Consider the following 18,384-nt stretch of genomic DNA (forward strand, 5'->3'; position numbering starts at 1 on the left):
AATCTTTATAATAAACAATTTTCTCACTAAATTAAAATCACTCTTCATGTTGAACAAATTTAGAAAAACAATAAACATAAATCTTGACTAGGAATATGCCAATGCTTTTTAATTGTGGTTAAAATCTCAGATAAATTAAAATAATCAGACATACAAATCTGTCTCGATTATATTTCACAAAAATTTTACTTGTACATATTTTTATATACATTAAAACAAAGTTACTGGGTAAGTGTGAATTATATATATATCTATATGATAAAATGTCCCAAATCAATAGAGACAAAACATATTTATTACAAAAGTTAAAAATATTGAATACTATAAAAGTAAGTAATACAAATGCATACAGTATCAATGTGAAAGTGTGAAGTAATCTAACAACGTTATATATTTAAAGTAAATATTGTATTCGTAAATAAAACAATTATATTTTTACACGGTGATATTTTTATCTGAGTCGCTTGGACAAAAATTATGACTAATTAAAATAAACAATTTGCTTTACCTATTAAATCTATTTCCTCAAGTTATATTTCACAAATTGCTATAATATTATATGATAAACTATTATTGTTACTCTAGTCATAAGATTATTGAAGTTATAGATAACGAAATAATATTATTACATTTCAGCGGTTTATGGAGATATATAACCTGCAATTGAAGGCATTTATTAAATAAGAAAAGTATATATTTTGGAAATAACAGTGATTAAAAATTATATTATAATGAGATTTCAAATAATTAACAGGACGGTTTTGCGTAAAACTAATGTAAATAAAATTGTATAAAAATAAAAATAAAACTTATCTAAACTTTAAATAACAGAAAATAAACTAATAATATCTTCTAAACGTTTAAAGACATATATGTGACAAATATCACTATAGTGTGACACACAAAGCTAATAAAACGATGTTGAATTTAGTGAGGTTAAAATTAAGCATTTGTTATATTACTTCCTGATCTTTGAAAAAAAATTTCAAGCTATAATATAAACGTGAAATTAAGTAAATACACCTTAAAACATAGGAGGTTTAAAAATCAACTATATTAATAAAAATAATTGCAACAAAAATCTTACAAAAATATTTACACAAACAACTCTTCTTAAACCTACTCATTTTCCATTCCACAATCCCGGCACATTATTTACATTGGTAACTTATGTATTGTGAATGTGTATAATACAATGTATAAATGTACAGTGATGATCTGTGACCTTAAAATTATAGTCTTATTAATTGGAATGTCTAATTGAGATTGCTAATTATAATATCTATTAAATAATTTCTACTATATGGTCTATTTGCGTAGGACTCGTATTATTGTTCTGTTCCTTGTCATGCTGTCCAAGCTAATGAAGTCGTGCTATTCTAGAAATCTAAAGATGTATTCTAAATGTCACGAATCGACGACTAGTAGATGTTAATAATGCTTGTTGCATTACAATGTTGATTACTTATGTGTCGATACTCAAAGTCTCTTTAAATAATTTGTAAACGAATACAACTTGTAATTAATGTTAGAATACAATCGCTTCCTTCGAGAGCTGCATTGATGTAAAGTAAAACACGTCTCTAGCACTACGATGCTAGAAAATCTGAACATTGTGATACGATGAATGAGGAAGTGCACTTCGCTAATATTAATCATAGTTTTGGTGTTAAGTGATTAATATCAATTTCTAGATACTATATCCGACTTAAAAATATGAGTGATGCCATTAACGACTACTACTAATATCATTGAAGAAGGCAGTTTATAAGTTTACATACACAAAAATGAGCTACGTGAAGAAAATAACGAAGGCAAAGACTAAGCGTACATACAAAATCATTGGATATACTTTAAGCATATAAATGCTTGCATTCCATGTTATACTAGGGGTTCTTATAAAAAGAATCCCGTTATGTAGCTATTATTAATTTATGTTTGTGTTTGTCTTTGTCAAACGCCACCGTCTCCATTTCACGGATAATTAGTGTTATAAATGTAAAATCTATTACTATGGCATCTTAGTGAGTTAAAGATTATAATAACCCGCTTATCAGCAATAACTAGTTTTCAACCATCAGTAGTTAAAGAGTTGACTGGATTTACTTCTATCACATTTAGTTAAGTATAAGGAAGGTCTATCGGAGTCCAGACATACGTCTAACTTCGAATGTCGTATCATTGATCCCTTGATCTTCCAAAGCTGGGAGTCATCAGATTGGTCGCAAGGAGCGAGAACTGCTGTCACTCTATCATCAGAAAGCGATATACAGAGCGTGTGATGCCGGATTAGGCCGTTGTCATATAACCACTCTTGATTACCACCTGAGTTGTGGCAGGGGTAGAGACCTGAAAATATCGTTGTGTTTAGAGAACTGATACAGAACATTAAAAATAATATCAATGGCGCTAGAACCTCTTTTAGTCTAGGCCTCAGGTTTCTGAATCTGTTTAATGATTTGTAAATCAAATAGACAAGTAGGTGATCGGCTTCCTGTGCCTGACACATGCCGTCGACATTTTGAGTCTAACATGTCGACTCACAATGTTTTCATTCACCTTTCGAGCGAAGTTAAATTCGCACATAGAAAGAAAGTCCAAGTCGGGTATCGAACCTAATGACCTCAAGGATGAGAGTCGCGCTCTAAAGCGACTAGGCCCACACTGCAAAACGAAAACTAAACGTATTTATTTTAACTTTTACCACTGTTGGTCAATCAAGAGTTCAGTTAATTGAACTATGGATATAGATATACAAACGTTTAACATATCTTTAAAGATTCTATATGACTTGACCAAAAATTTGCTTCTAATCCGTGAACTTCTAATACCTTAATAATTAATAATTATTTTATATTTATATAAAAATATGTTTAGCTATAAATATAATTATATAAATCACTAATATCATATATATAAAAAAGCACGATTTGTTCATTTTTAACGCTGTTGGCTTAGCTGGGCTTAATGGTACAAAGTGACAGTAAGCAAAGATTAAACGCAGGTGTTTTGATTTCATTTCAATTGCAATGGCAATCACGTACCCAAGGTGCCATCAACGAGGTGACCCATAGTGTCCAGACATCTGTTCCCCTGCCGAATTGGGCGGTATCCTCCAGCGAACGCAGGCACCTGCAGCTCTGGATAGACATGTTCGAGATACCACCGGAATGGTTTGCAGTGTAACTTTTCTCTTAGAGATTTCCGTTCAGAAATGCTGGAATTATAAAATGTATTATAAATAATTTTGTAGTAGGAAGTAGCTATGAAAACACCTATATCCGGTCTAGGTTGATACACAAGTAGGTTTTAAGATAACAATTTTTTTTAATATTTCGGTTCAAGGCACAGGTTTTTAAAATCAATCCATGGACTTTCTAACAATAACATGATGTTTAGTCTCCAAGCGTAGTAAATAAACCATTCTTTCTACGTTGTATAAATAATGGCAAAAACTCGTCTTCAAAAAATACATATAAATAACTTTAAATGTTACTTACTCTCCAAAATCAACTTGTTTAGCGAGTGGTTGTGAGCGATAGTATAGTTCCTTGTAATCATCCATCCAAACCTCAGCAGCTCTCCTGGTGTTCCTCGCAAAGACAGCTCCAGATCCCCCAGGGAAGGTGTACGGATGACGTTTCCTGAAGACATGCCCCACACGGGAGCATGGGACTATCTCTAGGGAACCACCACATTGCCATACTCTGTGGGAATAGTATGAGAATATGTTATCTAACTATACTCTGGAAATGTGATGCTGGAGGAGAATGCTTGGGGTTTCGTGGACTGAGAATCGTACAAACGTATAGGTACTTCAAAAACTCGGTATTAAGCAACGTCTGTTTTCAACAGTACAATCTCGCATCCTTACATTCTTCGGACACGTATCTCGGCGTGGCGATCAGTCTATAGAACGCCTTGTCGTCTAGGGGAAGGTGGAAGGCACTAGACCGCGCGGCAGATGAACTACACGTTGGACTGATCAGATAAAGTCTGTCGTTGGAGGTTCACTCAATCAGTGCAGTATAATGACCTCTAATAGGCAACGATGGCGGAACTTTGTGAAGCGCATCACATCTGCCCCTTCTATTACCACTACTATACGTACATAGCGATCACGATCGCTCTGTCAAGAGTGTACCGGATAAAAAGAATGTTACCTAACGTGAAAACAGAAAGTTCCATATCAATAAAGTATATATACTATTTGTATTTTAATTACACAACTGTTAAATAGAATTCTGAGCATTACCAAAATAAAAAAATAATGACAATAATTTCGCACAGGCGTACAGATTGTTTTGAAGAGGTAAAATGCGATTTATGGTAGGCGCTATGTATTTAACGTTATGCCGACTTCTGTTTTGACTCAACGAGGCTTTATGCAATTAGTGGTATGTGATAGACTTAAAGACTTAAAGCCGGTCAAGAATCAGCTTGCTGATAACGTCTCTAGGTTTAGAAAAGTCGAGAAACTTTTCATTGAACCTTTTATAATAATAATCGTAATAGTATGTTAATAATTATTTTAGGGAATTTTTACCGATTAGTTTAGGTTTAAAGACATTTATTCTCATAATAGACATTAGTCACTTACATGAGAACACTTATATGCTAACGTTAGAATTTGAAAAAAAAAACAGAAATTTGGTAGAACTTGGATAAACTTTCATTTCCGTAGATTGGGATCACTCAATAGATGGTCTTTTAATCTTAATTTTAATATTGCTAGGCTGCCTGCACTTTTTTCCATTTTTTGGGAGTCTATTATACCACAGTACTCCCCCAACGCTCAATGTTTTTTTGCCGTAATTGGTTATAAACTTAGGTAGAATTAAATTATGAGGGCGTCATGAACTGCGCTTTTGAATTAGTTTACAACCTATAGTTACAATAAATTGATGGTGAATCAAAATCGGTACAATTGCTAGAAAAATATTTGCTATAAATGCAATTATTACAACTTATATAACGGCAAAACAATTTTCAAACGGGGTATATTAAAAGGCTGAGTTCACTTCAAAACTGCCTCAAGAAAGTCGAAGTAAACTAACTTGAACAACATAAGTTTCGGCATAACTCTGTAACTATTTTCACGATTTAAAAGTTTATTTTCTTTGTAAATAAGAAATGTAATTAAATGGCTATGGTAAACCTGGAAAACCCTGTCTAGAAATACATTTTGATAGGTAGGATAAATTGCTGACCTACATTTCGGTCGCATTCAGAGTCCTCCTATTGCTATAAATTCTTGTAAAATTATTTTTCAACCTACCTGAAAGAGATTTCAAGATTCTCTCCGCCCCAGACGTCCATCCTCATATCGTATTTGCCGAGTTTGTTGAAATATGCCCGGTCCATACTGAAGAGACCCCCAGCGATCATGGGCGTTCGGATCACTTGGGTTGGGTCACTGAGGCGGCCACTTCGTTCAGCATGCGATAGATACTCCCACTGAAAGTATTTAAAAAAATATGTAACAATCTCTTCGATAATTGACTCAGTCACAGAAGAATTCTGTGTTCTTATTGATTAAATTTGTTGACTGTTCCTAACTTGTTTCTAAATAAAATATATCATAAACTAAGTCTTCCTAATTTAGTGTCAACTATTTAGATAGATATATTTACGTTTAACTATGCGAATTCGACGATACGAACACGAGAATGATTTGTACAGATACAGGAAAAACTAATCAGAATTAAACATCATAACGATGTTTTGAAACACGTGATAGTAAAAAATGTTCTAAAAAATTAAATCTTAATCAAAGCCAGAAAAAATGGAAATTTTAATATTCATTCGCTTCAGTGAAGTTCAAGGTTACTCATCGAATGGGTTATTATTCCTCATATGACATTTGATCTAGGTGAGTTATTAATGATAGATATTATCATATTGATTATATAATATCGATTTTAGCAATAAGGCTAGATAATATTTTAATGATGTAACTATTAAGTGACTAAATGAAAAATAGTATTTCCATTATAAAAGGAGCAAGATCAGTAAGTGTAGTGGTGTGTGGGATTCTCAGAGGTCATGAGTTTGAAAGCAGGTTGTGCACTGTGCAGTAATGGATTTTATGTGCGCAATGACTACTGAATCTCACGGCGAAGTAAAATCCCGTGAGTAAATCAGTATGTCACCATGAAAAATGATCAACGGAATCGGATGCAAATATCCTATATATTTTTACGATTATAATTATTTCCCAAAGAAATGTTTTGCTGATATGCTTATTTTTATTCCGGGTACTTGGACCTTCATTAAGTTTAAATTCCGAAAGTAGCCTATTAGATTGCACAGGCTCACCTTGAATACCAAGTTCCAATCGAAGCCGCCGCGTAAGTCCGCCGACGCACCAATGTACTGGAACGTATCCATGCTGATCACGTCTATAACTGGGCACACTACCCGCGTTGGATCCTGGAATTGTTGGAATACGGAATTATTGTTATACATTAATTGGAATTTTACTTGGTATGTATTAAGCGTAGATTTTCAAAGAAGTTATAGAACTTAAATATTTACTACCGATTATACATAGCATCACTTAGCAGGAGATTGGTAAAAGATATGTATTTAATTAATAGGAGTTGGTTACTCTACTTTTTGAGTACTTCTTATTAAGTGTGAAGTTTTATGATACAAAAACCAACAATAATAGAAATTTTTGAAATATGACATAAGTTTTGATTGAACTTGATAACAGGAGATTCCGTTTTCTGCAGCAAAAAAGTGAGTTTGTAATAATTATGTTTTTTATTCTAATATTTTCAAATTGTAAACACACAGCTCACGTTCAAATTAAAAATAAGTGACGTAAAATTATGCAGGGGTTAACCGGAAAGCGTAGAGGAGATAGAAGTCATAAAATTTGTTACATCACAATACATATGCAGTGCATTAAAGGTGGTATGCCCAATTAGTATTCTTTATAAATACGAATATTAAACAGAAACTAGGATAGTGTCAAGTTATTAGTTAATAATAATACTACTATTAGTATTATTATTAACTAATAACTTGGCTATTTCTATTATTATTAACACTCACTCACCAGCGACCTAATCATTGATAATATATGGGTCCATAGTTTGTTAGCTATTATTATTAGAAAAAAAAGTATTTATTAAAATGAGATGTGTAGAGAAACTGGTCGTACTTAAGTCTCTGACACCTGTCTACGTTCCATACGCCTTCACTTCCAGCTTAAATGGACAAGAATATATGGGCACGGATTTAAATGCAGTTTTGTATACGTTAGATCGGAAATCGTGGCGATTTAGTATGAATAAGCTTCATTTCTTTGAAAAAAAATCAGAAAACTATAAAGTTCAGATCAAACAAATCATCTGAGTGTGGGAATTGATTAGATTAATTAAATACTTATCAAGGTATATATCAATTACGTTGGTACACGTAGTAGGTACCACATAAACAAATATAATTGCGGCCCTGCGGCTGTGTCGCCTAGTAAGTATTAATTATTCGGGTAATATTTATTATTTCACGAAAAAAACTGAATTACAATTATACATCTTTTGCATCATCATTAATAAAACAATCGATTAATATCCGTTTGGAATTTTTATATTTACGTCTGTGTTAACAATGAAAACCAAACGGTACAAATTTTTAGCTCCCAGAAATAAAAGTTTATAACCAAGCTTTACTGTATCTGTTTTGTCATCTTTTTATTCGTTATAGACTTGAATAAGTCATAATATACTCATATAATAATCAGCCGTCTATGACTGACACAGACCGTCGACTTTTATGGGTTGGTTACCTTCACTGTATGTTGCATGGGCGCATTGACTGTGGTTCACGGCAGCCAACCTTACTGGTGCTTGTATAAGGGTATTTAAAGTTCGCTATTCTGTTCCTTTTTTTAATTTTTTGCATAAGAAAATATACAGTAGAAAAGAAAAAGACGTGCCAGTGGATGTTACATCATTTCTTGACCGTGACACGTCTACCTTTTAAGACAAATTAACATAATGTTACGTATATATTAATATTGAATTTAAGATGAAATTAGTGGGCCTTGGCCAATATATCAGTTTTTAGATGAGTGCAATGTGCGGTGTGAAAGTGAAGGTCATTTCGGTACTTTTTAACAGCTAAAAAATACACAATTAACATTTATTTTGTAGGCAAATGTATTTATTGTGTGAAATAACCGCGGCGTAAACAGATTAATACATTTAAAATTTAATTATTAATTATTCTTACCAACTATGTATTTTTCTCAACCTTTGATTGAGTGTGAAATATTTTTTTGACTACCAATTGATCTTTCTATTCGAACAATTAAATTTAATAAAAAAATACAGGATTAAATGTTTAGTTAATTAAATTAGGTGAGTCGTCAATTAAATTATTTATAAAACATACTTTCTACTAAGGTAGAGTCTTAGGTTTCTTTTTAGCTGTCAAAGATTATCAGTAACTACCATTTACAAGGTCACGTTGTCACCAAATGAAGAGTTTTATGTCATGTGTCAAGGTCCACAGTCGTATTACGCGAATGTCACGGCCCAAACCGGATCCTACTCGTCCAGTAATGACATGGTTAAATTAAGTTTGGTCTCTACATGCGATTCTAGCTCTTATCCCGTTGCATGAAGATTTAGTTTAACAGAGGAGTGTTGAAATTTCAAATAAATGCGTAAGGTGACTTGAAATTAGAAGATTGGGTTACACATGCGAGTCTAATCGTAATGATTAAAGATTTCGTAAGGTTATGAGGTAATTTAAGGTACTTATTAACATTATATGACCTGCTGAAACGTTTCAATTTCACGTAGAAAATTAAATATAGCGTAATTATAACCAAACACATTACTGTAATTAAGTTTTTTTAAATTAAATTAGCTTATACTAATAAAAAAAAATTATTACAATATTATACGAATATATTCAAAAATGCAAGTCGTGTTCTATCAAAACCGCATACCTTTTTTGTGTGAAATGAATTAAGATCCTTCTTAAAAATATTAATCACTATGAAATTGAAAAAAAACTTGATACTGAAACCAAATATAAAAACCCAGTTGTTAGTTGAAATTGCTTTGTATCGTAAAAAACGTCAATATTGAATACACAAAAAAGTTATTTTGTAGTCATTACGATTACGTGTTTTTTTTACTATATTATAGCATTCTACCTTTTAGCTGATAAAGTTATATTATTTAACATTAACCTCTTAGTATCCGCTATTGCGATACTTGGACTCAAATGATTAAATTAAAGAATTCGCTTTTGTTCGGACGTCCTTTCAAATTCCTGACATCATATAAGTAACAAGTATTACAGGAAGTCTAGAACCTTCCAGAATGGCGTGAGGTCGCATGATTACGTTGGAAACAATGAGTGGACTTCGCAATACCAGGGGGTGAAGGGATACAGATGATCTAACTTGCGCAACCTGCATCTTCCGCTCACCACGCTTGAGTAACTACTGTATGGAATAAGGCAGGAGATATAGCGAGAACTTCCTAACGTGTCCATTTTTTCCTTAACTGGAACAACCGTTTTAAATTTTATAGTAAGACAACTGAATCTTTAATTTAAAAGTGCATCCTAAAAAAACACGCCTAAACCTCCATATAATTAAATAATTATTATATTATATTATTAAATAATTCTTTGGAACGTCAATCAAATTTAAATAGTTTCAAGTGTTGTTAAACCATTTCGCTAAATAAAGGCTGTCGTATTTGACAACGCTGAAGACTAGATTATGACTTAAGATTAGAATTTGAAGAGGTCTTTTGATTCAGTTGAGAAATGCATACTAAGGGTTTCGTAATCCGATGGCTCGCTGTTCGCCTGTAACTTGAACTTGATCAAAAGTAATGCGGTATCGTACATGAAGCAACTTACTTTCAAAGTAAATCGGTTTTGCAATATTGCAGTGGTCGAGATGGTTCATCTTGGAATTTTTTACGTTCTAATTAAATATCGCAAAGACGGTTTGGTATTGTCGTAACAAATTTGTTTTACACCAATTTTCTGATCTTATTTAATTGCAATTTATTTACGGCTAATTTAAGAAATCGCTTTTGATTAAACGGTATTGTTTCATTTAAATATTTTACAGCCAATCAAGAATTGTTTTCACAGGAATAAATCACTGAGCACCACCTTAAATAAAGCTGTTATAGACTTTTCATATTAAAAAAAAATAAAGCAGTGGCGCTACAACCTTTTTAGGTCTTGGCCGATTTTTGAATCTGTTTCATGATCATTTTTTTTAAACCTAATAGGCAAGTGGGTGATCAGCCTTCAATGCCTGACACTTCTTATTTAAAAGATAACTAAATAGTTTTTATGTATCTAAATTTGCATGCAAAGACGTAAAATAAAGATTAATTAAGAGTCTAACCTCGTTTGTTTCATAAACACTGATCGAGTCCGATACAATCTGATAGATTTAAGAGTTTAAATTTATTACCATTGCGTACAACAAAAGAACAATCTCTTCGACTACAAAATGTTGAATTTATTCGAAATAAACTTCACAAAAGTATGTTGTAATAATATTGCAAGTATTTTATGTGGGATTTACTTACAACACAGTAATTTAGATTTTAGAATGTAGTTTATTCTATCTAAACACTTTATAGTCGTTTCATAAGTTAGATAAGAAAAAGTATTTAATACACATTATAGTTTTATGTTTGATGCCATGTACGTATTCTGCTTATTTTTAAAGACAAGTGTACCTTGATAGTCCGTACCAAACCGTAATAATCAAAGCTTGAACGCTACGTGCCTTCTGAGTCAGTTATAGACTGTTTTTATATGCTAGTTAATAACTTATGTTTATGTCAGAATGGAAAAATATATTAGACAAGGAGAAGGACAAGACTATTGAGCCTAACGACAACATGTGGTGAAAGGAAGGTAGGAAGTCTAAGATAGTAACAATGAATTACAATATTAATATAGATGTCTTAAGACAGGAAGCTAGAGACGGGAACCGATTGTTGACAATGCAGCAAACGAGAGCTAAAACAATGACTAGATAGCATGACCAGAATATTAACAGAAACAGGACCTTCAGATAAATTATTAAAAATACTGACGCCATCTTGGCATCAGCCAATCATCATCAGTCATCACTTCGATTGCTTTGCAAAGCCTTCTGCTTGGTTCTATAGCTCGATTGAACTGATTTGACGCTGATAAGCTTTGTGGTATAGAATAACAATAGGTAACGCCATTGCTTCGACATATTTTAGCCTTCTTTTGTTTTTATAAAAATGAATTGTGACATGGAGACAATTTATTAAGAAATTAAAATTTAATATTTGCTGTGACATTTTAGATCGAGAGCTCTAGCAAATGTTTTTACTTGCACGTCTGGTATGTATTGTAAAAACCACACACTAAATTTAGCGTTGTATTTGTCAAACCAATACGAAGCTCTATTTATTCGATCATTATCATTAATGAGTATGGAAGTATGCCGTCTTGGAGACGACGTGATGTGTATCGTAATGTCAAGGTCTGACTTTAGCTTAATAAATACCTGTCGCTTATGAAACATTATTCTAGAAGCATTCGAAAATCATCTAACGCTCTTTAGGTTTCTAGAAAATAATCAGTCAGGATAAACGAGCGGCTACTAGTTTAATATAAATATTAGAGTCAGTTTTTATAAAATATAATTAAGTTGAGCCACAGTTGGAGTTATAATCCCAATACCACAATTACTTATGTTTACCGTCTTCACGTTGTGGGGTTTTAGGGCTTTTGTCGTTATAAATATATAGAGTATATATAAATAATATACTCTATATTTTTCTCAATAGAGAAATATATAGAGTATACTACTAAACACTCTAAATATAATATAATTATAAAGAGTTACTAAAGAGAGCCTGGCTTTATGGGCTTGACCTATTTACGTCATACTAATAGAACCTCTATAAGGATGACACCTGCCCCTTCTGGTCGTTAATGTATAGTAAAGTTATCAAGCGTCTTTTCCTTATACATTGCGAGGTCATATAGCAAAATATATCAGTATAATTGACAGTATAGATACTATGGTATTTGCGAATATTTTTTTTAAATTTTACTCTTATTGGAACATATAATTAGTTATATATTCACAATATCAGCGAGTTTACGTCAATATTTTATTTATATAATCGTGAATACATTTGCAAATGTTATATTTTCTTTTTAACAAATGCGACAGAGCTCTGCTAAAGTTTTGTAAAGGATACTTAAAAAATACTTTTATTTTAACTATTCAATATAAAATATTGTTCGTTCCTAGTATTACAGTAAACATAAAACGTAAATTACATAAACTCGTTACTAGAGTTTATCCTTCTGTAGCCCAAATTAAAAAAAATAAAAGAACTGGAAAAGTAAATTGTACTTAAAGTTAATTAAAATATTAAAAGAAAAGAAAACAGCATTCATGTAATTTTTATATAAAATAAATTAATATTCAAATGTGGACGTTTCTAACGCCATTAAATATGTATGTATACTTGATTAAACAAGATGCGGATGTCTAATGATTTAAGTTTGAAGTAAGTTCGTATTAATGTACTAATGCCCACATTGCGTTACATCGACTACAGTATTGACGCCAGGTTGCTTAACAGACGCCGCTAATTTATTAAATTACCACCAGTATAGTCTATTATTTAATATCCTGCATTCTCTCAAACTTATTTATCTAACAAAATAGTTACTACCAACAGTAATACCAGTCACTGCTACAACTAATATATTCTATACTTTTAAATTTTTGCGTATGATTATTCCATATACAAGCATTGTAAAATTATAGAAATTTCGCTTTTTTTTTATAGAACAGGGGGCAAACGGGCAGGAGGCTCACCTGATGTTAAGTGATACCGCCGCCCATGGACACTCTCGATGCTAGAGGCATCGCGAGTGCGTTGCCGGCCTTTAGAATTTGTACGCCCTTTTATTGAAGTTACTATACTTTGCTTCCACATTGCTAATCATTAAATCCTTAATAAGCTATATTCAAAGTTCTTCTTACCTCTTTAATCCTCTTAAGCAGAGGCTCCAACCAATGAACGTTGCACTCCACATGTGAGTCCAAAAAGGTGAGTACCGGTGCGGTGGCTGCATCTGCACCACGGACCCGAGATCTCATGAGACCTTCTCTCTTTGTGTTTCTAATGACATGCACTTTTCGTATTGCTCTGAGAGCAGCACCGTCTTCAGCTGAAGAATAAAATGATGCATTAATCCTTTAAAACAGCTTAATATTAACATCAACCAGGCATTTTTAAACTTTTCTCATAGAATTATATCATTTAACAAAATGGAACATATAATATATAATATTTTAACTGTCGTTAAATTATTAAGAAAATAAGTTATTAAGTCTTAAATAATGAATGTTTTAACTATCATTTCCAACCAGTCTAGGCACTATTCTAATTAGGTGTTGTAACACGTATTAAGATTGCGTCTTTGAATACAATTGTACAAAATACAATGTATGTGAAAATAGAATTCGTAATATTTCTTTGAACGGAGAATTTCGCAATATCTATATATTACAAAATTTTATGTTTTCTCACAAGATTATATACAATATGTTTGATAACTATTGTTTTGTTTAAAATAATTGGCGAAATAGGAGGCAGAATTATATCGAAAAGGCTGTAAATGATCATATCACAAATGAGTCGCTAGGGTTGCTAGCGTTTCTATTCACATTGATACTACGTGTTTGCGTGTTGTTCCCACAGTAATGTAAGTAAATTATCCTATTTCACAACTCCTTGCTGATAGACATCGATTTTCTGATTTATTTCTTCATTATTTTATTTAACTACACTAATTAATTGTTTTAATATAGTTGCAAAATTGTGTCCGTTATACGACCGTCATTTGAGAACTAAATAACTTAATCATCATCAATTTTTAAAATATATAAAGATCATTTATAAATAAATCTAATTTTTCAGTGTTACATAAACCCTCACTAAGAATCTGTTAATAAAAATGTAAATTTTTGCGTTAAATTGAGCGTTGGGTACATTCAAATGGTTTATGCACACAAAGTGAAACAGAATTGCTTTTTAAACACATCGTTATAGCAAATTGTGTATAATCAAGTGTTGCGTAATTTGTTTATGTAGTGTGAAGAATATTTTTACAAAAGGTTAGTCCCTATATGCATACGCATCTTAGCTTAGCTTTCTACGTTTTTGGCCAGAGACAAAAGAAGCAAATTGTTTTATTGATTTGATTATCCATAATTGTGCCAAGACTGTATTGTGTAAGACATACAGCTTTCCTCACAGAGTATTCCTCTATGATACGAGTAAATGTTGATTACACAAATAAAAACATAAAATTCATTGGTTCCGTGATTCGAACGGACACACGCGATAATGCTATATGTAACTAGTGTGTCTATAACATACAACATATATATAGTTTTAAAAAAGTCTACAGATTAAATATACTTAAGTCAACTTACGGTTATCACTAAAGTCGTCGACTAGAATTATTTCCTTAATTAGATGTTCTGGGCTTCGATTCAACACGCTGAAAATAAAATAAAATACAGAAATAATGTAGTATATCAGATAATGGGTTTGAGTCTGGCGAAAATTGTGTAAGTAACAACTCTATGTCCATATATTGACGAACGTAGCTAAATAATCGTTTATAAAAGGTAAGAATATTTGTGTATATTTTATACAAATTGTTACAAGTTCTGGTTCAAATACCTGACAATGGTTCGTAGGAGAGTAGATCGCGCTTCATTATGAAAGGTTATAATAACACTCGTCTCAGGCAAATCTTCGTCGTATTTTTTCAGCCGGCACCTGAAAATATGTTTAACATTAGAAGCGATAATACACTATACTCTTTATGAATACATTATATAAATTTAGTTAGACAAAGTTTAAGTTAGCTTTGGTCTGAAATTATCGATGTTATAATAAAGTCAAATTCAGAGTGAAGAGACAGATTCACAGATAGTTTTTGTAAAACGTTCTCTGCCTAGTGTTTTCCATAAATAATTTGTGCGTGAATTGACGTATAGCTTTAGGTAACTGGTTCAATATTTTATATTCTTAATAAATCTCCAAATTACGATAAAACTTCGTGCAATAATAGAGTCTCTGATGACATCATAACTCTACTACGACACTTTTAGAACATAAAATTCTCTTATAACTGGAGCAAGACCTTTACAGTGTAGAGGTAACGTCCTCGCGATCGATATTAAATGCCACTTTTAGTAACCCAGTTTACTTGTAACTAACTTAATAATGTAACCTTCTGTAACGTACGCTGTATATAAAGAAGGTTGAAAATTTATGTAATCAAATTTTTTATTAACTAATTGATGTTTGATCCTTCAATTGCTTCTTTCGAGTTATTGAAAATTGAATATTTTTTACACATTTACGCTTTTACGTAGTTTTATGTCTGAAACTTCTTCAGCGGTGGTACGGCTTGAACTATTATTATTATTGCAACTAAAAAGATACGGTAAATATACTCTGATGAACTATTTCAGATCCCGAAGTATATTGAGGTAGTTACTTAATTTGAACTTGCATCTTTACAATGTGCAATATATGTGCTAATGTTTCAGTTTGGTAGGAACGGATATCTTATTAACAATTTTTGGTTAAGTGATTTTGTCTTTAGATGTGGTATTTCTATCACACTATGCCCCATTGATACGATATAATACATTTAGATTATAATTCCGCATACGCCACATTATTTATTTTAATAAAAACTTAGACTTTTTTAAATATACTAGTATTACTTACATAGCATTTCTCGTATCAGGCACACCTCGGTTGCTAGGCAACGCATCAGAAGCCACCTGATTGAATCTGTTCCTGACGTAGGGGTCATTGTCCTTTGCCCCCCCAGCGACATAGCCTGCCTCATCGAAGTACTTTCCAGTACTGCCTGTGCTATACTCCTCGAGTGATATCGGACTGCTCTCAGGTTCTTCTATGTCTGCGTGCTGCTTTATTAATCTAAGTGCTATGTTTTCTTCCTGCGAACAAGCGAATGGTTTGATAAGATATCTATGTATTTTCGTCTACTTTCGTGAACCAATATATATGTTGAAGATTTAATTTGGATTAAAAAAAATCACGCTTTATTGAATAATTTTTTACTTACCTTATGTGATTATAAAATTTCGTTTCTATATAATAATAAATAGAATATTAAGTTTAAAACAGTGACATTATTATGCTTATTTATGTAAATTGTAAGTTAAGTTATAATATAAAATGACGTTTATAAGGAATAAAACCAACGTTTTATCAATTATTAGTCTAAAGTTATCCGCTTATATGAAAGCCTTAATTGAAATACTTCGGAACTTACACAGTTAAAATTTTATACTCCCTGCGCACCTACATAATATGTTTTAACTAACAAGGAAGCTTTAAGCTCATGTTTTATGGGGCATAACTTTACACGTACGAAACTTGTTAAATATTTTAGTCGCTCAAGGCCTTCAGAACATCACTGAATATTTATCTTATGACCCTTTGTTAGGTAAACATTTTCATTATTCAAAGGTAATGTCGGCGAAAAGGTGTTTTTGGTAATATTTTTACAAGCAAAAATGTAATACCAGAGAATGACAATTTTTTTTATCGAGATCAAAATTTTATGTATGTGAAGATTGAAAGTCAGAGAACCAAGTCCACAATAACCACTTAGACCATTTCGGGTAGGTCTAATAAAGCCATATTCGTGTAAAAAGTAAACAGCTATGTAAGTGCCTCCGTCGAGCTCTCAATATCCTTTTATGGTGGCTCCCTAGGCAAAGAGTAATTTTGGCAAGCTTTATAGCGCTGAAGGTAGAAACGTAAGTTATTTACTGTTCGCGACCTGGAATCGAACTCAATACCACAGGCGTCGCCCTGAGAGCTGAGCTTCATAGTAGAACAGACAAACGTTTGTCTCGAGTTATTTATAGTTTTATTAGTGATACCTGTGCCTTCTAAAGCAAAAGTAAAATAATAAAAGTTTTCTCAATTCATTCGTTATTTTCATATTTAGTTCTCATGTACCAACAAAGAGATCGAAATGGGAAATATGAAGAATTTTCCTTTGTACGATACAAAGGAAGACACATATTTGCTTTAAAGCAATTTTAATATAAAAATAGCATAGTTAATTTGAGTATACTGATAAAGGATCTTTATAAAAATGTAATAAAATCGAGATTTTTTTCTGACAGTTCGAAACTTAGTACCATTTACACACAATCATTTATTTATTAATATATTGTAATGAGAGAATATATTTTTGTTTTGTATTCGATAAACTATGTAACTCTAAAACCGATTTATATTTTTTTTAGAAAAAGGAAGACAGTCAGCGACAATTAAAATATGGAAAAACGGGAAAAAATATTTATTAGATTTTCGAATTAAGACTGAATTAACGCGGATCGACATACTTAATTTAAACTCGTAACCTATTTCTTTCCGAAATTAATATTAAAGTCATGTCATTCATTACTTTGTAGATACAATTAACAAATTAAGTTCCGTTTCAGAATTTGAGTATAACAGTTTTTAATTTATTATTATTAGTGGTGTTTCGGACCGGTGTGATGCCAGTTTACGCAATATACATATGAGCCAAAGAGAGCATATCAAATCTCAACTTCCGAGCAAACTGTCAAACGAGCCGTGACTGATCCACTTATGAGCAATTACTGGAAACAAATATGATCTGTTTTTGACGTTTGATATCCTACGCGATCTTTTGCATCATGACTAAGTACACTTTTGATCGTCGAATTACATGAATGATACTATATTCAATTTTTTTATCATTGTACGAAGTATCTGCCGGAATATTATATGTTTTATTACAATATGGTTTTCTTTTTCAACGTCCATCAAATAGTCCTGTGTTATATGATATCTGCAGGAAGACGATTTATGTTTTCTTATAACATACTTAAATCGTAATATCTATATTATCTATTGTTATATAATACAAAAGTATATATACGTGAGCTTTAACATTTTTAAAGGGTAACTGAACAGTAGTCAAGTACAGTCGTTTAATTTTTTTCCTATGTGTTTATAAACTTAAAAATAATAATAAATACAATTAAAAAATTGTATATAGAACTCCGGTAAAACATATATTAAGTTTCAGGTATAACGAGTCATTATGCTTAAAGCATTTTAAATTGTGGGGAATAGCGCTATATAAATATAGAATTTTATTTCTCGATTGTCTGACAAAATTTGAACGTAGCATTCCCCTGAGAAAATCTCAGTAGTGCGATGCCGCGGGCAAAACTACAAATGGGCAATTATATGTAAAGTCGTATAGTTTTCAAAC

General features: G+C 31.9%; 1 protein-coding gene across 2 annotated transcripts in view; it reads right to left on the minus strand.

The window, feature by feature from the left end:
- Positions 1-49: 49 nt before the first annotated feature.
- LOC110996277 (polypeptide N-acetylgalactosaminyltransferase 2) overlaps positions 50-18,384 on the minus strand; it is a 39,662-nt gene continuing 21,327 nt past the window's right edge. Inside the window, exons 2-11 of one of the 2 annotated variants that reach the window (XR_006750409.1) lie at positions 15,822-16,057; positions 14,760-14,858; positions 14,507-14,574; positions 13,049-13,236; positions 6,319-6,432; positions 5,279-5,457; positions 3,501-3,707; positions 3,045-3,217; positions 1,613-2,349; positions 50-1,581 (exon numbers count right to left, since the gene is read on the minus strand). Coding sequence is in view for 1 of the 2 variants with exons in the window: in XM_022263872.2 (XP_022119564.1) it covers positions 2,078-2,349; positions 3,045-3,217; positions 3,501-3,707; positions 5,279-5,457; positions 6,319-6,432; positions 13,049-13,236; positions 14,507-14,574; positions 14,760-14,858; positions 15,822-16,057 (1,536 nt within the window). In the remaining variant the exon portion in view is untranslated. Of the gene's footprint in view, positions 2,350-3,044; positions 3,218-3,500; positions 3,708-5,278; positions 5,458-6,318; positions 6,433-13,048; positions 13,237-14,506; positions 14,575-14,759; positions 14,859-15,821; positions 16,058-18,384 lie in introns of both variants that reach the window. The other variant, XM_022263872.2, reaches the window with a different exon arrangement.

Source organism: Pieris rapae, chromosome 9 (assembly GCF_905147795.1).
Source record: "Pieris rapae chromosome 9, ilPieRapa1.1, whole genome shotgun sequence".
In the NCBI taxonomy this organism is placed as follows: domain Eukaryota; kingdom Metazoa; phylum Arthropoda; class Insecta; order Lepidoptera; family Pieridae; genus Pieris; species Pieris rapae.